The 27,623-nt window shown below is 35.4% G+C and overlaps 1 protein-coding gene across 1 annotated transcript in view; it reads left to right on the forward strand.

Annotated features, from left to right (window-relative positions):
- LOC146163092 (dedicator of cytokinesis protein 7-like) overlaps window positions 1–27,623 on the forward strand; it is a 44,369-nt gene that overhangs the window by 908 nt on the left and 15,838 nt on the right. The window contains exons 2-32 of the mRNA XM_083382575.1: window positions 1,093–1,198; window positions 1,621–1,746; window positions 2,118–2,209; window positions 2,948–3,101; window positions 3,838–3,966; window positions 4,386–4,606; window positions 5,077–5,206; window positions 5,955–6,047; window positions 6,369–6,460; window positions 7,432–7,562; window positions 8,142–8,287; window positions 8,883–9,047; window positions 9,616–9,752; window positions 10,484–10,627; window positions 11,063–11,204; window positions 11,829–11,980; window positions 12,690–12,788; window positions 13,617–13,798; window positions 16,489–16,720; window positions 17,743–17,860; window positions 18,204–18,362; window positions 18,953–19,135; window positions 19,830–19,943; window positions 20,586–20,761; window positions 22,213–22,314; window positions 22,830–22,956; window positions 23,189–23,407; window positions 23,871–24,035; window positions 24,539–24,698; window positions 26,492–26,635; window positions 27,420–27,607. Of these exons, the coding sequence (XP_083238701.1) occupies window positions 1,093–1,198; window positions 1,621–1,746; window positions 2,118–2,209; window positions 2,948–3,101; window positions 3,838–3,966; window positions 4,386–4,606; window positions 5,077–5,206; window positions 5,955–6,047; window positions 6,369–6,460; window positions 7,432–7,562; window positions 8,142–8,287; window positions 8,883–9,047; window positions 9,616–9,752; window positions 10,484–10,627; window positions 11,063–11,204; window positions 11,829–11,980; window positions 12,690–12,788; window positions 13,617–13,798; window positions 16,489–16,720; window positions 17,743–17,860; window positions 18,204–18,362; window positions 18,953–19,135; window positions 19,830–19,943; window positions 20,586–20,761; window positions 22,213–22,314; window positions 22,830–22,956; window positions 23,189–23,407; window positions 23,871–24,035; window positions 24,539–24,698; window positions 26,492–26,635; window positions 27,420–27,607 (4,528 nt within the window). The remainder of the gene's footprint in view (window positions 1–1,092; window positions 1,199–1,620; window positions 1,747–2,117; window positions 2,210–2,947; window positions 3,102–3,837; window positions 3,967–4,385; window positions 4,607–5,076; window positions 5,207–5,954; window positions 6,048–6,368; window positions 6,461–7,431; window positions 7,563–8,141; window positions 8,288–8,882; window positions 9,048–9,615; window positions 9,753–10,483; window positions 10,628–11,062; window positions 11,205–11,828; window positions 11,981–12,689; window positions 12,789–13,616; window positions 13,799–16,488; window positions 16,721–17,742; window positions 17,861–18,203; window positions 18,363–18,952; window positions 19,136–19,829; window positions 19,944–20,585; window positions 20,762–22,212; window positions 22,315–22,829; window positions 22,957–23,188; window positions 23,408–23,870; window positions 24,036–24,538; window positions 24,699–26,491; window positions 26,636–27,419; window positions 27,608–27,623) is intronic.

Here is a 27,623-nt window from a genome sequence, read left to right on the forward strand (position 1 = left end):
AGGTCATAAAGGTTGTTTACAAGCTAATTTAGAAAAAGTTGTCATTAGTAACTGGAATTTTTGGTTGAAAATAAAAGAGAAATATTCTATTTTATATAATAATGTATTCTCCTTCTGAATTGTTTAAAATTTTGTGTTTAGTATTTTGGGTGGTTTTTGTCAGGGTACCATTGTGTGTATTCAAAATTCAGGATGTTTCTTGTATAATTATATTTATAGTGAAATAAATTAACAGTTTTGCTGCATTTCAAGCTAATTGTGTCCATACCAAGTGATTAGCATTTATGTAGATGTTGCACAGAATAGTTATTAAAATAAGCAGTTAACTTTGAAATTATGACAGACAAAGAAGATGCATTGGCGTCTCCGGTGTTTGGCACATTTGTTGTTCGCAGGTACGATTAACATCTGCCATACCGTGACTTTTATTTATTTTAATTGACAGTGTAAAAACCATAACATATTTTGGCAGTTTACAATTTATATTTGAAGTAATTGCTTACTGTGTAATTATTGTTAACTAGACTAGTGTTCTAATTGGCAAAAATATTTTTTCCAACATACTCTTAACTGTATTTTTGTCAACTGATTTAGTTTAAAATTACAAGCATAAATGAATAAAATAAACAGATGGGTATACAGTACACAATGATCCAAGACGTAAATTTTACAATTAATTATAATAAAAAATCTGAATTTTGTATAAATTATACAGGGTTGTCACAAAATATTTAGATTTTTAAAAGTCTCGATTGTCTGAGAATAAATTTACATGTCGGAAAGTCTATGTTTTTTCAATATTTTTGAATAGGGTTTGAATTATTTGAAGTGCAGCTTAAGTTATGTGTTTCGAAAGTGCTGATAGTAACACACGTCTTTTAACTATTTTTCTTGTGCTGATCGTGGCATTTATGCTCTTGTTTTTTAATTATATTCAAAAATCTATAATTATTCAGTAAAAATCCTTTGAATGTCTTTTGAGTTTTATTTCATAAAAATGTGTGTCAACCCTGGTACAATGTTAACTATGCACTAGACATGTATTTTTATTTATTTTTTATGATTTAACCAGGATTTTATTTTACTTTGAAGCAGTGGATCAGCCAGCAGCGAAGGTAGACGACAAATTCCGTCGCAATTCCTCGAATCAGTTTCTTCTCATGCTTCACTCGTCGAAAACGCAAGCTTCGGATCAATGGTAAGAAAACATACTTATTACAACAACTTTTTGTAACACTTGTAGTAGACAAAAAGTGTTTGATAAACATCGTAATGATGGGCAGTTATCACAACGGTCTTTTGCTTTTAACAGTTGGGTAAATTATTAGATTGGTACATAAATAACTTTTTATTGTTTTTTTTCTAAACACCAATTGTAAATACTGTACTTTGTAAATGTTTTCTCCGAAAAAAAAAATTTGGTTGTAATTTATATTTACTGTATAACAGAAACAGACAACACTGTTAATCAAAAATCCTGAAAATAAAAATTTAAATAAAAAGTTATTTTCATTTATTTTGTGTTATTTTTCAGTTGTTATTATTTATTTGCACCACTTTTAATATAACTGTTTACAAACATCTTATTAGTATACAAATTTTTTTTATTTTCTACTACAGGGTTTGTTGTACGACCTTGTGGAACCTCTTGACCTTGAGCAGGAGATAGAGTCGCAGGTGGAAGCGGTCGTCGGGAAAGACGAAAGCGTTAAAAACCTTGCAGACTTTCCTGTTGACGATGTACAGGTAAACTTACAAAACCTTGTAATGGGTAATATTTCCTTTATGTAGTTTGTAGAAGGTAAATTTAAATGATTTCCTTTTTCAATAGAAAAAAATACAATGAAGAAAGTCTAATTAAATTCTCAGTCTAACCATATATTTTTTTACAAAAATGTTCTTTACTGTTACATGTTAAGATCTATTTTTGCTTAAGTAATTTATTTTTAATATTTAAATTTGTTATTTTAACTGTTTTTCTAACTTAGCGTCAAGTTAAAAATGGATAATTTCTTGTCATTGGGTTGTAATTCTTTTTATCATATACATTTGCCCCCTTTCAAGTTTTTATGTTGTGTTGTGTGGTTAAATTACCTCCAACATGTTGTGATCTGTAGATGGTTGTAAATGAGCGTCAGTACAGAACGGTAAGGCCTCCTGTGCCAAAAGATGTAATGGACCTCACCACTCACCTACAGTGTTGTCTCAAGTAAGTATTTCTCATTTAAAAATGAGTAACTTTAAAGATAAAGCCAATAAAACAAAATATATTTGCTTGTTTCTTGTATTGAATATTAACTACTATTTTATTGTACACTCAATAAATTCGCGGGTTTGTCAATTTTAACAGCAATAGGGTGCCTTGCATTTGTATAAAACTTTGCATCTTCATTGAGACTCAAGGGTAGGGTGCACCCAAGCATTGTAAAGTATGATGAAAAATTCATTTTGCTTGTTCTTATTTTTGTCTGTTATTAAACTCTTCCTAATCTGTGGGCAGAAGTTTTATTGATCACAAGAATCCTACTTTAATTTAACACAAATCAGTTGCATTTGAAACAAATGTAGTATCTGACTTTTGCTTCTCAAACTTCAAAAGTACTACTATCACCACTAAAACTAAGTTGTTGTGCCAGATACAAGAAATGTTTTGTTAACAACTATAAAAAAGTGCCGCCAAATAATTTTATAAATTTGCGATCAAAGAAAGCTCTTTTAATAATAATTAAACAGCGTGATTTTAAGCATACCAAGCTTTTATATGTCAGTCCCCATCTAAGTTTTTTATAGTAGGGTAAAAAGTTTATTTTGCTTATTTTTATCAAATCCATTTTGTCCGTCACTGTAGAAGTCACACTTACAGTTTGGGGAGAAAAAATTCTATTATAAATTAAGATTCAGAAACTTTTAGGTGCCCTTGTTTTAACCTATATTTGCCCTTGTCAAGGTCGTACACTCAGAACTACAGTGTGATTCAGCGCAACTATGCAGATTACGGATCGGGCAAACTTGTAAACGCTGCACGAGATAAAACTGAAGAAGACCAACTCCCGAAACAAGTTTACGAAGGAGATACAGATGATGAGTCTAACAATGAAGAGGTTTGCACTAAATTTATTTATTTTGACAACAAAAATCATATGCATATGTATACGAGTTTTAATAATTTCCTAAAAATTATCAACAAAATTTGAGAATTAGGTAAAAATTACAACTGAAGTCATAAAACTGACTTTTTTTGCATTGTTTGTGAATAACTACACATTGGCTGATTTACAGTAATAATGTTTTTCTCACTTAAATTTTTATATGGCTACCATTATGCTTTTTAATTAATATGTTTCACTTGTATCCCAAAGGTAAAATAACACTCTTTTTAGGTTTAAATTATACTTTCAATTGTTGAACGAACAAGTGGTTTGATAATAAAACTCCGAATGATAACAATTGCGTCCCACCTTTATAAGTGATGCTTGAATTGCTTCCCAGTCACATTAATTGAAGACGATACAAGTTCATATCGAAACGTCTTCATCAAGATGATGTCGATCTACTCGACCTTTTTTTTCGCAGTTTATTATCAAGCTACATTACAGACCCGTGCATAGTCTACCCAAATAAGTGGTTTATTTATAATAAAATAAACTTATTTATCAAAGTTATAAAATATACCATCAACTATCACTTTCACTTTAACCAGGACATGTGATATATTAGTTAGAATTAATTTAAGTGAAAAGATCCAATAAGAAAAGCAAAAAGTATAACAAAACCCAATAAAAGTTCCATGAAGCAACATTTTTATATTATCAGCACAGAACATTTATATTTTCTTAGTCTGCAAATGAGAACGAGAGTTCGAACACCGAAGCCAAGACACGAGGAAGTTGGGCTTCCAGCATTATCAACCTCAAGAACTCACAAGCTGACGTCCTTCTGCAGAACGTGCTTGACTCAACACCACAAGTAAGACCGTTTAACAAACTTAATAAATAGTGTGTTTTAGGGTTAATATGCAGTACAGATCATAGGTTTTTTAGGATTTTTTTTAATAATTATTTATTAAAATTGAAAAGTTTTATCACCCTATTAATAACTAGAATTTATCAAAAATTTTTTAAAAATTCCAACACAATTTTAAATCTTTTGATGTGCCACATTCATAATTTTTTATTACAGTTTTGAAATATTTAATACACATTTAACATTTAAAACACACACACCTTTTTGGACACTCTTTTATTTTTTTAAATTGATTTGTTTTACAGAATTAACAATTTATCAGATTTATAAATTCATTAATTTTCCTACTTTGGTTCATATTTGACCATTTGTCACAATTTTAAAATTTGATTGCAAATTCATCAATATTTTTGCATTAACAGGAGGAAATTGATGATGAAAATTCCAAGTTACGGTCGGAAGGTCGGTTTCCGCATCTTTTCTCACTCTTCCTGCCCCTGCAACCGGCAGGCGTGTCGGCCAACTCGGCCCAAGCGGTCGGAACCTTTGAGGACAGCGAGTTCCCCATCGAGTGTCGAAACGTTCCCCCTCAACCGATGGAACACTTCGGATACCGACTGCTCGTAAAGTGCCTCAGTCTTGAGTGAGTTATTGCTTTGCATTGTTGACAAAACTGTGAATAAGTGTTGATTTTTGTACTAAGAATATCACAGCTCATACAGAAGTAGGAAGCATTTTGTGAAAATTTCAAATTTAAAGTACTTAAATTTTAATGAATTTTGTCATCTTTTTGACGGCTTAAAGTACTTAAATTTTAATGAATTTTGTCATCTTTTTGACGGCATTATATCCGTTATGCTTTTTATTATTATTTTGCCCTAAATAACTTTATGAAACACCTTTGTGAGGTTAAACATTGAATCTACAACCCATACTTTAAAAAAAGCTTTAAAACAGGAAAAACGGAAAGAAAATATGTTTATTTTTCAATATTAAAGAAAATGATTACAAAAATACCTGTATGTTTTAGGTACTTTCAACAAATCTATTCAAACCAGTTTTTCAGTTTATTGTTATATTGACGAGAAACCTAAATTTCAATGTTTTTTTTAGGCTTGAAATGGACATTGAACCGATTTTTGCTTCAATCGCACTTTACGATCCGAAACCAAAGAAAAAGATTTCAGAAAACTTTTACTTTGATTTGAACTCTGACCCCATTAAGAAGATGATGCGTCAAGATGTAAGTGTTTTTCATTTAAGCATATTAACTATTATGTATTCTGCTTGTAAATAGTTTACGTAAAAAATCCATTTTTTTTTAGCTGATGTAATTTCGTCCACACGTGGTGTACTGTTTTATCGTTTTATAAAATCATACCCAACAAGCAATGTTATATGTTTTTACGATGACTCAGGTGGCTGTTTAGAAACATTGGGGTCAGCAAGTAATTTGTATCTTACCACTAACTGATAACTAGTTCTCTGCCACAAAGGAAATGCTACAGCAGAAAGAAGGAACATGGCTAGCTTGCTGAATCTTAACCTAAACGCTTCACCCGGAAATTGTGGAGTATTTTCGATCTGCCATTTTTTTAGTTAAAAAGGGGAAGCAAACGAAACTATCTCATAACTATGTCAAATGAATTTGTGAAACTTGTGTTGTGCACTCCCAGCAGGGTCATGTACCCCAGTATGGGAAGCTATTAAAATATTTTATATTTAGGCATAGTAATGACGTCATTTATTCTTGAATCAGATCGTGAAACTCTTAACATGTAATATTCAGTATCAGTAAAATGTCAAGTATCGGACAATCACATAGGTGAAACCCATTTTCAGTACAGGAATAGGCTATGTTTTGAAAAGACCTTTAGAGAAACCACTTAAAACTTTTTTAAAAACACTGCATCTCCCCTAGATATTTATCCTTAATTCCCAGGCACTTGGTTTTAAACATAGTTTACATTATAAATTTCTTTCCCACTCAGGGCTCTCCGTCCATCTCAACGTTAGCAAGGTCGGCCATATTTTCGCTCACCCATCCTTCGCATGATGTCTACCTCGTCATTAAGCTTGAAAAGGTAAGGAGTGCTTAAATAAAAAGTTTAAGGAGTAAATTGTATGTTATTGCATTGACGGTCTATTATTTTGTCTTTAAATAAAAAGGAATGTAGAAACGACATATTGTTTTTTACTTAACCCTAAATGCATAAGTGTGTTTTTATTTTAAAGTTATATTTTTATTTTTTATTTAAGTAGAAAAAGCAGTTCCTATTTTGTAATTTTGAATTTAATTTTTTTAAGCTCTGTTTTCAGATTTTTTTATGCTTTCCCCAGGGGCATATTGTTGCTTAGAAACAGTTTTTAAAACGTTTTTATATGATACTTCTTTATTATACCAGGTGTTACAGCAAGGTGATATTGGCGACTGTACTGAACCTTACATGAAAGATGCCACAGAAAAAAGCCGGGACAAGGCCAAGCAGAACGCAAGGTTAGAACCTACACTGAACATATACTGTCGCTTATGAGGCATTATAATGTGATTATCGTATTCTGTTACTCGCAGTGTTATCACCTATAGCACCCTGAGGTTACCAGAACATGATTTATGATGTGAAATTTGGCTCCTTTCTATAAAACTAATTAACTTATTCTGTTACTCGCAATTGTATCAACGATACTAAGGTAATCAAAACACGATTTATGTTGTAAAATTATGCCCCTTTTGCTGCTGAAATATGATTTATTTACACGACAGCCAGCTATAGATAAGGTGCGGGATCAAATGGCTACCAACTCAGCATTTGTCAAATTCATTTCCTGCTTTAGTGCTTTTTATGTGGACGCTTGGTAGATCTGTAATGGGACAAAGCACACTACAGGATTGTTAGATAGGTTTTAAATAATTTATTTGAGAACGAGTCAAAGTAGAATTGTTTTGCCCATCAAAGACCACTGCACCAAACCTACATGTTATACTTTGCACGAATAAAACATTTTTTTTGCATTTTTTATCTTTTAAACAAGGTTTCACGGACCGGTGCGGGCCACAGATGAACCGCAGGCTAGGGTTTGGATTACCCTGGTCTTATATATTTCGACCCACTGGTAAATCTACATGACTTCAGCAATTTAAGTTTGACAAACTTCCTTTGGGTCTTGTCCTTTAAAAAGTTCGGTCAAGTATTTTGGAGTCTTGATTTACTCAATGACACGCCCCCAATAACTGTGTTGTGCTCGTTTCTCGACTTACTTGTCTATAAGCCTGTCCTCAGTGGGTAGAGCGACGGTACCGGTTTGACTGAGGTCGTGAGTTTGAACCTTAACGCACACTATAGTTGTTACCAGTCTGACTTTGCTTGTATTGAACTGCTTAATTTACTAAATGATTTCGGCCAACCCTCTGAAGGCATCAGAGTATCTATAAAACTAAACTAACCAACATTTACCTTCTGTTTCCAGATGGCATTGCGACCGGCTTGGAAGGTACAGGATGCCATTTGCGTGGACAGCCATCAACCTTATGAACATTGTGAACAGCGCAACTAACCTTCGCCCCGCCGACGAATCCGCAAACAACAACCAAGCACCAGGTATTTCAACTACTTGTGCTGGTATGAATTACTAAGAGCCCGAAAATATAGCGCATATTTCATCTTAAATGTTTTCATAGGATTTTGAGGTTGTGTGATAGTTTGTTTCCCGTTAGTTTTTCTCTCTCATTTGTCTTTTGTTGAAGCGTCGCTGTGCTTTCTATGCTTGGCAGTGTTTCTTTGTTTAAGCGTCTTACGCAGTAGCGCGTTTCACGTGTTATTTTGATGTCTTTTCGCCGTGGTGCAATTTTGTTTCTCGACCAATATTAAGGTCCTTCGTACTGTCTTTCTGTGGTTGTGTTGAGGTCAATTCGCAAAACTATCAATCTTACATTAGTATCGTAATATCTGGACGTGGCATTTTTTGCGGCCTATTGTCATTTTCCAGAAGTATCCTTTGTTACCTTTGTTAGCTTGGGTGTCATTTTGCGAAAGTGTCATTTAGCTTTGGTGTCATTTTGCGAAAGTGTCGTTTAGCTTTGGTGTCATTTTGCCAAAATGTATTTTAGTTTTGGTGTCATTGGGCGGTAGTGGTGTTTGTTGTAAATGCTTATCATTATGTTTTTTCCCACTCAGCAGATGACCCTGGCAGCCGATCTTCGACGCTGGAAAGCCAGTCTCGGCACCAAACGCTCGCTCGTCAGTGCAGTTTGAACGAGAACGAACTTCAGATGCTTTCAACATTCAAACCAGTCACTCTCACTGTGTCGAGCTTCTTCAAACAAGTAAGCCTTCAACGTTTTAAACGCTATTTGCTCTGTATGCTGGGCCGTAAAACGACCTGACTAAATTGGCAATAACAAATTTTATGTTAAAATTCTGTTTTGCGTTTTTTTCCATAATTAGGTTTCTTGGGATTAAAATAGATTTAACAGAAACGTTGAATTTTGGGGCTAACCCACTTTTTTTTCTTTGAATTCGTTATATCCAAGGAGAAAACGTGTATTAAACAATAGAATAATTTTTACAAGTTATACTTCTTTAAAGTGACGGCATTCATTTTTCTGACGCCATAATTGTTTTAATGACGTCATGCCGCAATAAATGTCAAAACCTTCCAGATTTTGAGGAAGCAATCAGCATATTTATAGATGTATAACATAATGCCTTATTGAAGCGGTTTGTTTATTTTTTTAAAACTTTTAACCTTTTTTCCAACTTTTGTGCATTATTTTCACCCAAGACTTCATAATGTTTAAAAAAAACATCGGAGTGTTGGTCAGAATTTATTTTATTAGGATTCACCACCCTATGTGATTAACGCTACACCTCTCGTCATCTACTGACGTCACAGTTTTAATAATGACGTCATTGTTTCAGGAGGGTGAGCGACTTAAGGACGAGGACTTGTTCAAGTTCCTGATGGATCTGAAGCGTCCAAGCAACATCCTGAAGAGGTTGAAGTGCATCCCTGGAAAGATGAAGATAGATGTTTCGCCTTGTCCCCCAAACTTTCCCTACTGCATTACTCCTGATCTATACAGGGTAAATATTACAAGGAACTGTTTTTTTGAGTACCTAGAACATTTGCAAGAAAAATCAAGTTTTACCTTCAAGGTTATTTCTAACTTTTCCTACTGTATTACAAATATCGTACTTTTAAAATTTGTTTTGAGTTAGTACAGTCCTCATAGTTTACAATTTTTTTGTGTGCAATATTTGAGTATGTAGTTAAAAACATATTTGCAGACGTTCTCACTGGTTTAAATTCCCCATCTTCACCCAGCTACTTCCTTATAATATAGGATCGGAGCCGAATCACGATACTTAGTTTTAAAACAAATATTAACCTGAAAAACTTGGAAGAATACTTCTTAACTTCTTAACAGAAAAATACTTCTTTAACATTTTACTTCTTCTTCACAATTTCAACAAATGACCTCATCCCATCGAATTGTGATAATTTTTGTCTGAATTATTAGGTGTTGGTATCGAAATATGTTTTTAAAGCATCAGAGATCCCTATAAATCAGATAAGTTGAAACATTTATTATGTAAAACTAGGTGCTCCCCAACCCCTTTAATAACTTTAATTGCTCCCTACTTGACCCAGGTGCTCCCTTACCCCGACCAGAGGGGCCGCCCCACCCGTGAGATCCAGGAATTCCCCGCACGTGAGATCAGTATCCCCAACACAACTTACCGGAACTTGCTCTATGTTTACCCACAAACCGTCAACCTCACTAACAGGTGGGTGTGTGTAGATCAGGGGTCACTGAACTAAGGCCCTGCATATTTTCAAAATAATATTGTTTTTAATACTTTATAAATAAAATGTCTGTCGGATGCAAAACTTAGCTAATTTTTATTTTTTTTGAAATTTTGTACTAAACGACAATTCTATATAGCTCACTATCAATGTGATAAATATTTTTTATGCAAATAAAGTCAATACAATTTTTAATATCCGGTCCGCAATAGTTATCCAGTTTGCTGGCACCTGTTCTAGATCAGTGGTTCTTTTTAAGCATGCGGTACACTAAAACATAAAAACAAAAGCGCGGCGCACTTTTCACAAAGCTGTTCAATTATAACACACGGTCACCCTAACTACAAGGCTGTTATTAAATACCATTAACTTATTGCCGGATATTTAATATATAGTATACATTCAAGTCTCACATGCCTACTTGTAATAGGAATACGTGGTTTTCATAAATTACAAAAAGGTGTTAAGTTTCTGAAGTTTTTGAATGTGTCAGTTAAACTTAAGTCCAACCGGGGGCGACTTATTTTGCATTTTTGCGTTGTTAATAACGCGGTATCTGAATTAACCATATTATATATGTATTTTGAAAGTTGACTGAATAAGTTTATTAATGGTATGACAGAAGAAATACTTAACCCAACATGTTACCTTTGTACTTATTATATTCCCTTTATAAGTTGTTACCAAATATTCATTGTAAACAATATTTTAGACCTAGTCATTCCCGAAACATCGCTGTTAAAGTTGAGTTGATGGAGACTGAAGAACCGGGGAGTGCATTAAACCTGATCTATGGAAAGTCAAACTGCCAGGAACACTCGAGTGACGCCTACACTGCAATCACATACCACAACAAGTAAATACTGTAGCTGGAAAAATTTCGAATATATCAGTATTTTGTTGTTTGCTAGTGTTTTTTTACAGTTTAGGCTAGTCTTTTTTATATAAATTAAAAAACTCATAAGCTTTTTTTTTAATTTTTTAAAATATTTAACTATATAGTTTTTGAATACGGACCTTTTGAACAAGGTACACTTTACTCAAATTGTAAAGCTTTCTTCTTTTAAATTTTATTTTATATCACACGTAACAAAAATCTAGTTACTGATACCCGATATCTTTGCAAAAAGTAACGCGATTTGATCTTAATGACGTCATTACTATAATGAAATAAGTCAAATTTAAAACCAATTCTACACGTGACGTTATCCGTCGTCCCTGCCAACTGTAATGACGTCATAATGACAATAGCGGTTGTAATCTGACCAATCACAACCGTCTGTTTCAAAAGGAATCCCGACTTCTACGAGGAGGTCAAAGTTCAGCTTCCCAGTCGTATGACGTCACGACACCACTTGTTCTTCTCGTTTTATCACATCAGCTGCCAGAGGAAGCAAGATCTGACGCCTATAGAAACGCAAGTTGGATATACGGTGGGTTTGGGGATTTATGCATAAAAATTGCATGCAAAAATATATAAACGCCGGAGTATCCAAAAATAACCTCAGTAAGTGGGTTTTTTTTAAAGTTTGAGTTCAGTTGTATAATAGAGGCGCAAGTTGTATACACTGTTGGGTTCGAGATTTACGCAATAAAAAGTGTAAAATATCGAAAAAAAAGTGGAGAATATGCAAGCTTACGTATGTACACAGTAGGTTACACGGTGGGTTGCAGACCAAGCACGAAAAAGTGTAAAATGTAGATTTAAAAATCTTTTTTGCGGCGGCCCAAGCCATTATCTAGTCTGATGTTTTTATAATGTTGATTGTTGAGTCTAAGTGCTATTTATAATGCTCTTAGAATTATCTTACCAACACGTCAAGCGATGGATCATTTTAGGTCTTTAAAAACGATATAAATTAACTTAAAGCAAATGTAATTTCCCTATGAAATTGTCTGGCATCCCTGATTTATAAATTAGTAAAAAAAATTTAAAAAAGTCAACCTTTACTAAAATCCTCATTAAAGAGCCATTTCTTCAAAGTAACAATTCTATCACCAAAAATATAAAATTTCAATGACGTCAAGCACCTAATGACGTCATTTTGTGGTTCCAGTGGCTGCCACTTCTGCAGAACGGTCGCCTTCGAACAGGGGAGATAGCGCTGCCGGTGTCTGCCGACAAGTTGCCCCCCCACTATTCCCTGCACTCCCCCGAATCACAACTACCAGGGGTGAAGTGGATTGACGGGCACAAGGCAATCTTCAGGTGAGATAAAACGTGACGTGGAAATATATCCATGACTAACGTTACGCAGACTAACCCAAACCCAAACCCAAACCCAAACCCAAACCCAAACCCAAACCCAAACCCAAACCCAAACCCAAACCCAAACCCAAACCCAAACCCAAACCCAAACCCAAACCCAAACCCAAACGCTAACTCGAACCCTAACCCAAATCCAACTTAAAACTTACATGCCCTAAACTTGGAGGGATGGTATGAGTTTATGGTAATTTTAAGTTTTCGGAAACGTCGGTTCGTGGTTTTGTAAGTTCATTACAAAATGAAGTAGCTGTTTTGAATTTTAATTACATGTTATAGTAAAACTTGGCTTTACCGAGTTAAACCAAAAATGGGACCTCTAAGTTGGCTTAATAAGCCTGCTGTTTTCGTTTCAACAAATGTGAAATTGAAATGAATAAAAAAAATTGAAAAATATTTCAACTATATGGGTCTTTAATTGTCTGAAAACGGTGTTTGCGGCCAAGTAAGCTGATTTTTTTGACAAACGGTTTATTTCAAGTTCAATCTGTTTGTAGACTCTACCACTTCTTATGCAGGCTCCATTCTGTCTATTTGATAATTAAATCAGTGGGTGTTTTTCAAACAGAAATGTTTGAAACATCGCATACTTCTGCAATTCTTATAATGGAAAATATGGTTTATGTAGTTTTTAACCTCCTTTTCCACGCAGTGTGAACATCCAAACAGTATCGACGGTCCACATGTTGGATCGATATTTGGAAAACTTCTTCGGTCTCTGTGATCTTATTGACCATCCACCACCTAATGGGTAATACAAGTGGTTTGCATCAGCGATTCCTGCTATTTTTACCTTTTATGCGAAAGAGTATTTTATTAAAGCTGGTAGCACCTACGTTAAATGTTGTGAGTTGTTTTGTGCTCGCCATTTTAACGGACAAAACAAACTCTGGCAAAATTAACTAAAAAATGGGAAAAAGCTGGTAGCACCTACGTTAAATGTTGTGAGTTGTTTTGTGCTCGCCATTTTAACGGACAAAACAAACTCTGGCAAAATTAACTAAAAAATGGGAAATTACAATTTTCAGACGTTAAATGAAACGGCTGCTATTGGGACTACAGGATTAGTCAACCAAAACACCTAAAAACTTTTAGGACACGAGTATTTTAATAGTCTTCTTAGACTTTAGTTTATGCGCAGCTTAATGTACATGTTTCAAAATGCCGTGTTAAACAAATATTTGAACTATTTCTTATTTTTATACTATTTTGTTTTATCCAAAAAATAAGCGATCCAATATTAGAGCTTATAAAGACTTTTTTAATATTTTTTAATTAAATTTTATAGTAGTATAATTTACATGTTATCGAAGTGTGAAAACAAGACTTTTTGTTGTGTTGACCATAGTATTTATACTGTTTTGATTTTAATTAAATAAAAACATATTGAGTCTTACAATGTTTAAATTTCCTTTGAAAATCGATAAATTAAAAAAAAATTGAATTTATTTTATAAAGTATGTGACATCCCTGTTGTAAACCCAAGCCTTTATTATCTCAGTATCCTGGTGAATGACCGCCAATAACCTCTAAAAACAATATATTTTCACACTCAATAAAGCACCTTTACTCATTGCAGCATCCACAGCGCCAAGCTAGCCGATGGAACCCGTATAGACGATGTAGAAGTTGAACTTCGCAAAGCAATGCATTCCCTCACAACCGACTCCCGTCTACAAGCGCTGGTCAGCCATCTGCACGTCATACTCGACAAACTTGTCAAGATGCTCGTCAGACCTCCGTTCATCGCGGGACAGGCCGGTAAGGGGAACCCCCTTTGCTCGATTTTTGTGAATGAAAGTTTTTAAATGTTGGTTTGGATTTGTTTTAAGCCATTTTTTTGTAGGTTTTTGCGTGATGCGATTTTAAAACTCGGTTAAATTAAATGAGTAATTATTATCAAGATTCTTTATTTGTTTAGTAACTTACGTTCGACTAATAAAATTTTAGATTTACCGAAAGAAATGTTCTGACGAAATATTAGAAAAAAATGATGAATTATAATTTTAACCAAAAAAAATTAACCCGTACAATTTCTAACTTTTTCGAAGAAATAAGTAGTTTTAATCTAACTTGGAGAAAAAATAACTTTAACTTAACGATAAATGTGGTAACTTTACCACAAAAATTTCAACATTCGCAAAAAGTTGTAACCTTACAAACATTAATTCCTTGCCTTCGAACTTTCAGGAGAACCAAAGAAACGTAAGTGGTGTGGTGATATGTGGGTGTCGGTGTTGTAGCCGCTTGTGTTGTCGTTTTGTCCATAATTCGACTTTTATAGAAAGCTTAAGCGTAGAAAATGGTTTATCATCCGTATTGTCCCTGGAAAAAAATAGTCCATAGTTGAGCACGAGGGCCCATACAGTATTTCTTAACCCTTTTTTGGCAACCTAATTACTAAGCGTAAGTGTAGTAGTGGAGGTTTGGCGGCCCAATTCGCGTCACTGACTTTTTGTCAGCAAACAAAACATAAGACATTAGCTTGAATAAATTCAAATTGTATTGATATCAATGTTTTCGTTTTGCTTGTGCAACATTTGTAAATTTGAAAAATTCAATCTCAATAAATCTAACCATCAATTATGAAGAGGGTTCTTCTGGCAAATATTTATTCAGCGCCGACATTTCGATAACATATACGGTAATCTTCTTCAGGGCAATAAGCCTGTAACCTTGAAGAAACGTGTATATGCAGTGAGTCAAAAGACAAAACACAAGGTGGCAAAACGAGGCGAAAGTAACTAAGGCGCGAATAAGGAGAACACGATAACCGGCTGCACCTTCTAATGGTCGCTACTGCACAATATTGTCCCTAATGCTTCTGATTGTCTCTAATGCTTCCCCACTGTACAAGGATGCGGCGCATTTGCAGAAATGTACAGTGAGTAAAAATCTCACCATATAGATTGTGAACTACTGCAGTCGACGACCTAACAAAATAAAACGTCCACGCAATTTTGGGCCGCGCCCCATGGGTTGAGGAACACTGGTTTATAGTGTGGGTAAAATAGCTAGTTTCTCCTCCAGTTGCAAAATTAGATTTTTAGGCCTTTTTAGGCTTGATTTTATATCATTTAAAAAAAAAACACGCTAAAAATCTGTTTTTTTCGTTTTTATGCAAGGACACATATATTGGTGGTAATGTACATTGGGTCGGACTATTAAGTTTACGAAGCACTAGATTGTAGAAAAATAATAATTATTTGCAGTTGTAATTTTGTAATTTGCAATTGTTTACCAGGGTTTTGTATGCACGGTGTGACTACGAAATAATTATTTGTTTAATTTTAAGAGAACAATGATGTGACATTTTACTTTGGTTGAAGTCAACTTTAACTGTCGTAAAACTTTTTTAAATGTAAAACTAAAAAAAATTGCTATCATATTTCTAAGCAAAAAATAGGTATTCATCTGAAACCTGATTACAATAAAAATGTGCACATTGGTAAGACGATAAAATACATTTCATTAACTTATATTAAAAGCTGTCTTCTATTTTTTTTAAATATTATAATAAAATGCCGTTTATTGCCAATCAGCTTGTTCTTAGGTACGCTATGCACGGTTCTGTAATGTAGCTTGATAATGAATTGCAAAGCCAAAAAGGTCGAGTAGATCGACATCATCTTGATTAAGACGTTTCGATACGAGCTTGTGTCATCGTCGGTTAATGTCACTGAATATATCCAAACCTCACTTATAAAAGCTGAAACGCAATATATTTCAATCATTAACTGAAGATGATGCAAGTTCGTATCGAAACGTCTTTATCAAGATGATGTTAATGTGTACTTGAGCTAAGGTTTTGACATGTGATTCATTATTAAGCTTGTTCTTATATTTTGCGATTCGTCAGTCCGAATATGTTGCTACCAATGTGTTGTGGTCGAGCATGGCGTAATAAGCAACATATTCAAAGTTCAGTATTTCATCGAAAATTAGTTATTATTTAAGTTTATCGTTTGGTCGTTAAGATTAATTACCCGAGTGATGGTGGATTTTTTTATTTTCTGCAAAGTCTCCATATTTTCAAGAACAGTTTTTGTAAAATAGGAGTGACTTTAATTTACGCAGATTTCATGTCTTTGTTTTGCATCATATCACTGACCGTGAAATTCAACTCTGTGTGAACATAATATTTAAAATAATATTATTTCTTATTATTCAACCACAAACATACCGGCTAATCTCTCCACCTTCCCTTACTGAGCACACAAGTAAATTAAACGTAACAAGCGCATAACGAGATTTAGTTTGTATGTTTTAAATCTTGGATAACTAACCAAAAACCGTCTAAAACGATCATCGCTAAGAACAACAACCTGAAAACGACCGAACGTCACCAAAAACAACTAAAAAAACTAAAATAAAACAAAAGAAAACAACCATAAATTAGCTAAAACAACACGAAATAAGTGAAACCAGGGAGTATTTTTTATTCTGTGCAGTCAACATGGGACCAAACTGCTTCGAGGCTCTCGCTCGCATCTCGAACCGACTCCACAAAGCAGCAGAGTTCGAAGTTGATTCTCACCAAAGAAATATCCTCCTCAGCACATACGCCCGTCACGTGTTCAGCGTGCCGTCGTTCGAGCGGAACGTAACCGACCAATCAGAGGCCGAGCAGCAGCAACAGCAGACTGGTGGGAAAGCAGCATCTCACTTCGCTACAATGACAAGGTTGGTAGGGGCGGTTAAATGAGATGAGGGGGAAGTTGTCAGGTGTTTTTTTGCAGAGGATGTGCACCAAATTTACAGGTGCTGCACTTAGCCGCGCGTTTTTTTTTTTAATTTAACGACCATGGAATTAGGCTTTTTACTTTTTTATGTTCTTTAATCTATTCTTTTAAATCGCCTAATGCGTTCCTGGGAAATTGATATATTTTTGACCGATTTTGGTCACTCTTTGATGTTTTTTTTGCCGTATTTTTTGTACTTTGTGTGCGTTGTGCTAGATTTGAGAGTTGCAGCATTTTTACGCTCGCAATTTTAATTTATTTTTTTTTTGTTCGGGTGTTTGTTTAGTTGAGTTTCCGATTTTTTTTTCGCGTGTTATGAAGAAGACTTTGATTGCAAGGTCATTTATCCACCGCGCATTAGTGTTATCAAGCAACAAATACATTGCTATTGTATCACTGTACGACGAACAAACCATGTGAAAAAGCACACTTTTAATACTTTATAAACTTAAAAATAATATTTTTGTAAAAAAAAACATATTGTGAAAAAAATCGTACTTTTTTAAAACATCTTCAAACAGGAAAAACACCTCGTTCGAAAGAGTTATTTTTTTTTTCCTGATTTAATGAAATTTAGTTAATTTTCTAGCCTGCCTTGCATCATTGATCGACAGATTCGTTGAGTGTTTTGTCGAGTGGACCGTGGTCCACACGGTAGGCAAGAAATTTTTAATCATGACGTCATAGGTTAATGTCACAATACAAGTAGACTTTTAGAAAAAAGTTGATGATTTAAGTAACACGGAGTCTAACACATTCAGTGGTAAAACGTTTTATTTTTAATTAATTATTTGAAAAATTGAAAACCTATTAAATATACACTAACATTTCTTTTAGGCCTTCATGGTCCCCCAAAATTAGTTCATGAACCCCCAAGGGGTTCATACTCCATGGACCCCAGTTTTAGAACCCGTGCGTTCGGTTTAGGTTTTATTTTACCATACACTTTATTTACATCTCCAGACAGGAGAAGCGACGACGTCCAAGCGTTGGTAAAGCCACCTTCCACATCAGCAGCAGCAACCCCGACCTAAGCGCAATGCCGCCACCAGACGACGCCTTCACTGAAGAAACTGCAAACGTGGATGGTGGGTTGGAAACCATGTTTTAGCCTAGAATCCTGATGTTTTTTTAAGCGTAGTTTTCTTGGTTTTCTACCGCAATTTTTTTAAACTAAATACTGTTTTTTTTATTAAATGTAGATCATTAACATCAAAATGTCCTTTACCATTTTTGCTTTTTCGAAACATTAAAATGCTTTTTCGGACATTAACATCAGTTGTTTTATTAAACGTTTTGTTTTTTTACCTTTGGTTTAAAGGTTTTGCCACGGTTGTGCGAAAGCTTGTCGAGAATCAATGCAATTTGTTTTTATACAGTGCTACCTGATTACACTATAATACCCAGGTCTTCTTTCCACAGAGGAGGACCGCAGTTTCGTTCGTCGTTCTGTCACAAGATCCTCGCTCATGGAACAAACGGTGCGCCACCAAGCGGAAGGGACCGCTGTCCGCTCGGTGTCGCACAAGATCTTCCACGAGGAGATCGCCTTGTTGTTCGTGGTCACCCCTGGCAACGTAAAGGTAAGGTTGGATGTTTGTGTCTGAAGTGCATGTTTGAGCTATTTAAGCTTTTCCAAAGACCCATCACTACCTAACCTTCGCTGAATCGTTTTTAAATGGTCTTTGTGCCAACTTACACCGAACTACAATTCCAATTTGGTTGCTATTAACAAACGCAAGTTTAGCAATCCTCGTCTTTGCGAGCGATGCACGCGGCGACAGAAAACGAAATCATATGTTGCAAAATAAACGACGAAAATGCATTTAAACCCCGTATTAGTTGCGCATGCGCACAAGTTCGCATTAAGTTACATGTTTTGTGACGCCGCGCTATGGCGTAATTTTCAACTTAGCGGTACACAGTTTTATCTCCATTCAAGACTATCCTCAAATGTTTTATTTTTACCCGCAGCGCGTTATTTAGCTTCGTGATAAACCACTGATTTGTACAGAGAAAAAAAATCTCAATAAGGTTCATTAATTAAACTAAATTTAAATATCATCTCTTAATTCCGCATATTGTCGGGTCTTTTGACCACCTGGTCATGTGTGATTCTTACTCAAAGTCCAGAAAAAGTCCCAGTCACCCCTCACACCATTAATACACGCAGGAAGCCGCTTGGAAGAACTCGTGGTTTCTCTTTGAGTTGATGACGAAGAGTATGACGCAATACTTGCACGAGACTGGACTCCTGATTGCGTCACGACGCCACAGGTTCCGGGTTCGATTCCTCGACGACCTCAAGCGTCTTGTGAGGAACGTTTCTATTGAGATCTGCACAAGACATAGCAGGGTGAGTCGATGGCTAGTACCACTAGGAGGTTGTGCGGTTTGGCCGCCATTTTGTATCAGTAATTTAACAGTTTTTCCATTTGGCCTTATTTTGCGTCAAAAAGTGTAGCTTTGGCATTTGACCGACAATTTGTGTTGAGAATTCAGTGGATTCGATGTTTTTGTTGCCAAATTTATAATATTTTACGTTTTTTGCTATTTTGTCTCAACAATTTATTGGTTTGTGGGTTTGGCTGCTTTTTGTGTAAAGTATTTCATTGTTATGAGATTTAGTCACATTCTGTTCCAAGAGTAGATTTGACATTTGACTGTTTTTTTTTTTGTTTTTTTTTGTTATAAAATGAAAAGTTTTAAAATTTGGGGCTGTCTTATTAATTTATAATTTTTACTCGCCATTTTGTTTATAAAATTATTTGAAGAAATTTAATAACCAGAAGTTTAAGACTTTTTTAAACGCTTAGCGACAATGAACAACCTTTTATAGAAATATAAAAGAAATATTGAAACAAAAAGATTCAAACAAACCATTTAATCTTTTCTACATCTAATAAAACGTTTTTAATTAACCTTTTTTGAATATTTCTGTTTTATACATTCACTCTTAGAGTATTGCTTCAATACTTACATTTTTACCAGCTTGCTCTCTTTTATCAAGCGATTTTTTAATTATTTAATCGATTTTTAATTATTTTTAGGATTACGACCTTGCCGAGCGAATGAACTGTAGCCTCGCATTCCTTCTCAACGACTTTTTTTCGATCATGGATCGTGGTTTTGTGATGCAACTCCTGCACGTCTACTGCATCCAGGTAAAACACACGAGTCTAAATACTATGTAGTTCAAAGTTTGCTAGTTTTATTTTTTTTGTGTAATTTTTATCTACTTAATTTATAAAGTGCGATATTTTGATTTTAATTTTTTTCGCAGGTTGAAATTATAGCTTCAGCTATAATGATTAGATCTATAGTGAAATAAGTGACGAACGAATAAAATTTAACTTTTTTTTTTAATAAAAAGGGTTTTAAGTTGAATTAAACTATTAGCAAGTTATAACTTTATATCAGCATCAATTTACTTAGATACACTTAGCACGGATCTGTAATGCAGCTTGATATGAATTGCCGCCAAAAAGTATGAGCAGATCGACACCACCTTGATAAAAACGTTTCAAAGCGCGCCTGTGGTTTTCTTGTAGCTACAGAATATTGAATGGATTCATGTTTTTTTGCTATATTTAGCTGCTTTACAGCTTTCAGAGGCTGCTAACATTTTCACTCGTTTTCACTTGAAAATAAAAAAGATTAGAGAGGTAAATGTTTCTTTAAGAGAAAATTAGTACTATTGAGGTTTTTTAATTAACTTAAAGCATGATGAGAAAACGTGACTCTAATTTCAATCTACTCGACCTTTTTGGCTTTGAAATTCATTACCAAACATTTACTGATTTCAGATAAACGAGAAACTCGGCTCCCACCTAATGCAATCTCACGCTTCACTGCTTCAGCTGCGCGTTGAGCTACTGCGCATCGTGTGCAGCCACGAGCATTACGTCACAATGAACCTCCCCTTCTCCCCTCCCCCCACCCCCTCTTCACCCTCACCAAGCATCATATCAAGCGCTTCATCGTAAGTTTTGAAATTAACGCTGTACAGTGGTCTGCAATTTTTTTTTGTCGTGGTCCCAAATATTCTTTTTAGAGTTATTGAAGGCCCATTACGTAAACTGCGAAAAATGGCGGATTCAGGATATTTGGTTTTGAGGTAAAATATTACAGGGCGCCCTGTTTTGTTGCCTTAAGCACTGGCGAGCCATAATGTATATCAATCAAAAAAAATATTGTCAACATATAGTTAAATTTGGCTAAAAATATAGTTCAACAGGCTCTTAGGACCACATTTGGCACGTGGGCCTTTCCAAGCTAAGCCAATTTAAAAATTCTATGCCACACCAACTTTTAAAATAAAGTGAATGTACGACTATCACGCGGCCCACAACTACATGATGACACTAAGCTATTCAAAAGTAACTCGCGGCCCACTAAAAATGGCTCTGCGGCCCACAGTTCGCCGACCACTGCTGTAAGACGTTGTGTTCATCAAAGGGAAAGCACCAGAGTGATTTCCACGACTGTAAACCAATTGAGTGATTTCCACGACTGTAAAACAATTATAGGGAGATATCGTCAGATATTTTGTTTGCATAAAAGGGCCATCAGGCCTGTAGGCAATGTAGACTTAAGTTCAATCAAGACATTTGTTTAACAGCGAACAAAACATACAACATTAGCATTAATAATTGGAATTAAATTAATATTGGCCCTGTCTGCGTATTGATTCAGCAATTTTCTTCAATTCTGGAGAAATCCTGGTGAAAACCAATCTTAATAAACCTAAGCATGAGAACTACTGCAGTCAGCGACCAATCAAATCAAACGGCTTCATTTTACACAATTTGGGTAGCGACCCATGAGCTGGGAAACACTGGTTTAGCTAGCGCAGGGGTTCTTAAACTGGGGTTCATGGCCCCTTGGGGGTCCGTGAACTAGTTTTAAGGGGTCCATGAAAGCCTAATTTAAATATTAGTGTAAATTTAAGAAGTTACCATTTTTTCAAAGAAAACAGTTTAATTAAAAATAAAACGGATTTGCACTGAATGTATTCAGACTCCATTTCACTTTCACATTTTTGGACCGAAATCAGCAGATTTATGAAGTTTATTTGTATTGACGTCAATTTATAAGGTCATTTTTATATTTTTTTTCCGTACCGTGATCCATGCAAGGCCAAAAAATATTTTAGGGGTCCGCGGTAAAAATGTTGAAGATCCCCTGAGCTAGAACCCCTGAGCTAGCCTGATGAAAAGCTTTGCAGAGGTTGTGTTCGTAAAAATTGTTCGTTATAATTTGCGTTTGCTGACCATCAAATTGCCTCTTACTTCTTATGGTTTGGATTAGGCTACAATGTAAACACCAAAGATATATATTTTGATTCACCTTTAATAATACCAAGATTTTGTTTGGTTTTAATACAGCTGTGTCAGAATGCTCAACTAACTTGTAATTTATGTTTTATCGCAGATACATTTCAAGCGGTTTGTCCAAATCAACAACTCGCTACGATTTGAACGAGCGATTCACACGACAACATTTCCTCACCGGCCTTCTCTTGTCGGATATAAGGTGATAGAAAGTCAATGCCAAGTTATATTTATAATTACAAGTTTGCTGCATTTGCAAGGTTTCTAAATGTAGATCGCTTAGTTGTTATGATGAAGAGCGCTTCCCTTCTGTGTGAAATTCTTACAGATTAAGCTTTAAGTCTTGGTAAAAAGCTAAACTAGGAAAACTCGACTTGGGCTTTATTGTTTGTATTGAATGATTTTTTTATTTTATTTTGATTTTAGTACGCTTAAAACAAAATTTTGTTTTTATTGCTTAAAGCTACGATTTCTTGAATAACTTGCGATGAACTGTCAAAAATGTAAATAGTTTAACTTAGTGTATATTTGGTATTTGGCACTTCGTAAATCAGAGCAATAAACTGCAACTAACATACCGTGCTTATTCTATGTTTTTACTTTTAGTTTAATGCCAATGGCTCGACTTGGCTGTGGCAACAAATCACTTTAAATCGGCCTTAAATTCCTACACGTGGAAACATGTTTAACCTGAACTTAATGTTTTGTTGCTTGCAGACTTTCGTTCGAGCTGGCCGAGCAGAACCAGCCATCTATGGGCAAAGTGCAACTTTATGCGATCACCACATTGCGCAACCTTATGGCAAGCCACGACGCCGACCCAAGAATAAGCGAGTTCCCTGAGGTAAAGTGGATTGTTTGGATACGTTCAAATGTCCTGTGTAAAAAGCAGTAGATTAGTATCATTTAGAATTAATTAATAAATTAAATTAAAGACAGTTTTGCTACTTTTTTGACTAATGGAATTACAAGTTTGTGAAATTTTAGACCTGATTTAAAGTAAAACGCTAAATTGTCAAAAATTTCAATAAATTAACTGATTTGCCCACTTTTTATTTTTACATTTTTCCTCTAAGGTCAAGAAAGCTGTTGCAGCTCTCTACCTCCCACTGCTGTCCATCGCCATCAAGTCGCTCCAGTTCGCGCACACTTTTGACACCCCCAGTGTCCAGGGGGGCAACGCAGGGGGTGCAGGGGGAGACGACGCCATGGTTAGCAACAGTGTAGCGGCCGCCATAGCAAGCCCTTCACCTCAGCTTACTAGAAGCAACACTTCAGTCAATATCAACTCACCGGTAAGTATTATATTTTCGCTGCTGTGTTAAAATATCTGCAAACATTTTTTCCAATGTTTTTTAACTATAGTGTAGGTGTAATGCTTTTCATCTTAAAATCAACCTTAAAGTGCTGGTGCGTAAAACAACTTGTCAATATCAGATCATTGGTGCGTATTACACTTGCTGCTGTATTAGATCCAATCCCATAAATCAACCTACAAAACAAGTTAAATTGGTTATAATTTATTTAATAACTGCAACATTGGCCCAGTTTTTTTTTACTTTGTCCTGAGTTTACTTCTTGATGTCAAAATGTTGTGTTTTTATTCATGGATGATTTCTCAGAAATCGACTGATATCACTTTTTGTTCCCTTGTCATTTTTTCTTCCCTGACTCTCTCCTCAGTTATCTTCCTTATGAGTCCGGAACCCTCCTTTCATTATTCCTCTTCCTTGATTAACCCTCCTGCTCTTCTTGCAGCAAATGAGTCCTGAGTGCACCCGCAACCTCCTCGCCTGCTTCCTCTGGCTCCTCAAGAACACGGATGACTCTACCTTGAAGTCCTGGTGGATCGGTCTTTCATCCTCCCAACTGATCGCGATCCTGCATCTGCTCTACATCGCTGTGTCCTGCTTTGAGTTTAAGGTGAGATCTTAGACGTACATTTCCAGTTACACAGGGCTGCGGAGTCGGGTGAAAACAACTTGTGTAAGTCCCGCTCCCGACTCTAAAGTCTGTATTTCATTTACGTAACAATATAAAGCATAATAACAATATCAAAGCCTATACAGAAGTAGGTATCATCTTGAACGTTTCGAATAACTTTTTATTTATTTTTTAACAAAGCTTCAACATCGCTTAGTTGAAAATTAATAAAAATTGATTCAAAACGTTCACAAAATGCTACCTACTTCTGTATGGGCTTTGATATTCTTACTACGTCTTGCTACAACCTTAAACCATTATGTTCCAAACTAATATAAAGCAGATATGCAGCAATCCACTGATAGGGGTGTTGCAATCCTGAACGGAATTGATAAAATATTTTACCACCAATCAGGATTTCAGTAAAAGTTGGTGAACCCGACTCGAATATGAGCAACTGACCGCGCTGTTAGTTTAAACGGCCTGTATTTTCTCCCCATTAGTCGATGAGCGCTTTTGGACGCGCGGAGCCATCCAGGAGTTCGTTGAAGACGACCGCTCGGAAGAAGGACAGCAAGAGCAGGCTACAGGAAGCCATCCTTGGTGAGTCGTCCGCTCGGAGGGAGCTGCTCATGCGGAGGAGAGGAGGTGGAGCGGGAGCAGGTGAGAGCATCTGAATGTCTTTAAATTGATCTACGTATCGTAAAGTAAAAAAATATTTTTCAAAAAAAAATATATATTTTTTTGTTTAAAAATTCCTAAGTTTTTTTTTAGTCTTTGAAGGAGGAAATCGGCTTGTAAATAAAGTCGCAATGTTTTTATAATAAAAGGGGGAAACAGTTACAACATTAAAAGAGCTCAAATAATATCATTTCAACTCTTTGAGTTCCGGTATTCTGTAGAAAAGTTCAGGTTAGGCATAGTTCGTATACATGAGTAGGAGGAAATATTGGCAAAAAGCTGATTGGTGCGCTAGCTTTTCTGAACGTGTGCTGTCGTACTTATGGACACACATGTGTACCAAAACGAAAAGTTAAATTATCGTGTGGATTTAAACTCATAAAACACAAAACTTCTTAATTTGTTTTAACATTGTTAATATCCTCACTGCGCTCTTTTAAACCACAAGCGCATTCGGTCGCTATGCAAATATACAAACTTTAAACTGAAACACCTCAACCACTGCTCTAAGCAGAATTTCAACCTTTTTTCGCAAACGTTTTTGTATATTTTTTGTTATTTTGGGATTCTGAAACCCTAGCGGTTTTAAACACACAACAAAGTCATTAAAACTTACATTTCGTCACGCCCTAATAAAGTTTAAATGTAGCGCATTTCTTTTAAAGAAAGGTTGGACGGAATTATTGTAAGTTTATCAGTGTTGCAGTGTGGTGGTACGTCAAATTATTAAAAATACCGATATTGCCAAATCCGTGTCATTGACTTTGGGGCGACATTGTTGGAGTCAACTTTGAATCCAGGGTTGAAGTTATATTTAAATTTGCACCCGTCAAAAATGTCGAGATGCCGATTTTCGTCCTACAGTATTATTGGTTTTCACCATTTGATTTAATTTGTGCGTTTTAAGTTTCGAGCGGGCGAATCCCAAATTTTGGATCTCCTGTAAACAACGGAAGGAGCTGCTAATTTGTTAATCGTTACTTTAACCAAGACCGTCAAAAAAATAATAATTAATAAAAGTGTTTTTTCTTTGACCAGACAAAGCTAATTTTAGAATGGTTTCCCAACGCTATTTGTAAAACTTTTTCCCTTTTGTTTAATGCTGTGGTGTTTTAATACGTTTTTTAAACACTGTTTCTCTAATAGTTTTTCTTGGACTAGAGCAGCGGTTCTCAACCAGTGGTCCATGGCTCACTGGGAGGCCATAAGAACATTTGGGGTGGGCCACAGACCAATGTAAAAAAGCTAGATTTAGTTTCATTTGTTTCATCTCAACTAGCAATAATCGCGCCTCGGATAAACATCATTTACTACGAAGTCGTCACTGCACAAAATCCTAAAAGGAAAACTGAGTATTCAGTCGTTAGTAGATGATCAACATTACATGAATAATGACTGGGGGAAGAATTAAAAAGGAATGTAAATTTCTTGTTCAGCCGCAGGTATCTCACTAATACACGGTTGAATGAAAAATCTGTTTTGAAATACGTTCTGCTGTGTTTTGTTCTAAACCTATTTTAAAGCTTTTTCTTTTATAAAAATTCTATTGGGCGCCACATAATTATGGGCCACGAAAGAAAAAAGGTTGAGAACCACTGGACTAGACAAAGCGGCCACCCTTGGAAAAGACTTTCTCATGCAATACCACCTTAGGAGTGTACAGCTTCAGTTATTCATTGTCCAACAAACTAACCATCTATTTTCTTTGACCAGACAAAGCCGTAAAACGGTAGCTAAAACTGCGCTTTCATTTTAGTCATTCATTTTTTGAACAGACAAAGCTGCCACCCTCGGTCCAGCGCAGGGGAAGGACGCCCTCCGGTGGAACAAGAACCGCACTGAGTGGAAACAAGTGAAGCATGAAGAGAGAATGAAGCAGGGACTCGCCGACTCACCTGTGGGGAGGAACTTCTCAGCAGGTAAACTCCAGCCAGGATGTGTGTTTAGTAAGGACTCCAGCCATAAGACTGATGTAAAAACAACATCAACGTCGGAAAAAAAGCGTCAAATCATTTTACCATAATCAAAATATTTTCAAAAAAGCGTGAGGTTTTGACGATTTACAGTCATGAGTAAGGCGATTATATTTTGACTTGTCAAAAAAGTCAAAATTTTGTCAAAATTTACACGTTGGGTCATAATTTGTCAAAATTTTTCCAGTCGAAATCGAATAAAAATGCACATAAATCGTTTACAAAATTAAAAAAAAAACTTTTTTTAGTCTTTGAAGGAGGAAATCGGCTTGTAAATAAAGTCGCAATGTTTTTATAATAAAAGGGGGAAACCGTTACAACATTAAAAGAGCTTAAATAATATATTTTCAACTCTTTGAGTTCCGGTATTCAGTAGAAAAGTTCAGGTTAGGCATAGTTCGTATACATAAAATAAAAATGCACATAAATCGTTTACAAAATTAAAATAAAAACTATAGTCAGCTTTTTGAAATTCATCATTCAGTTTTTTTTTAATTTATTGTTTAATTTTATCGAAAAAAATAGTTTTGATTTATATTCAAAGTCATTTTAACCGTATTATATCTTCATTAGAGCAATATACGGTATAAAAACCGTGTTAATAACGAAGCCTAGATTATTTAAATCAATGTATTTCTAACAGGACAAAATTTGTCAAAATTTCCTAATTTTTAGGTCAAAAAATAATCGCCCTAGTCATAAGTGTTTCCAAACTTTCCAATCTTTACAGAAACCTCGATGATCGTTCTGGACACGCTTGAGTTGATCGTTGCCACAGCAACCGAGCTTAGTGACGGATCAAGTACGTCACAAGTGCTCTCCGGCGCCCTCCGCGTTCTGCTCCACTGCTTCTCGAAGCGACAGAGCGTGTCGGTTCTCCAGCACGCCTTTGCCATTCAACGTTCTATCGTCGCTAAGGTTGGTGTTTGTTTGT

Source organism: Ascidiella aspersa, chromosome 2 (genome assembly GCF_963924565.1).
Source record: "Ascidiella aspersa chromosome 2, kaAscAspe10.2, whole genome shotgun sequence".
NCBI classification, from domain to species: domain Eukaryota; kingdom Metazoa; phylum Chordata; class Ascidiacea; order Phlebobranchia; family Ascidiidae; genus Ascidiella; species Ascidiella aspersa.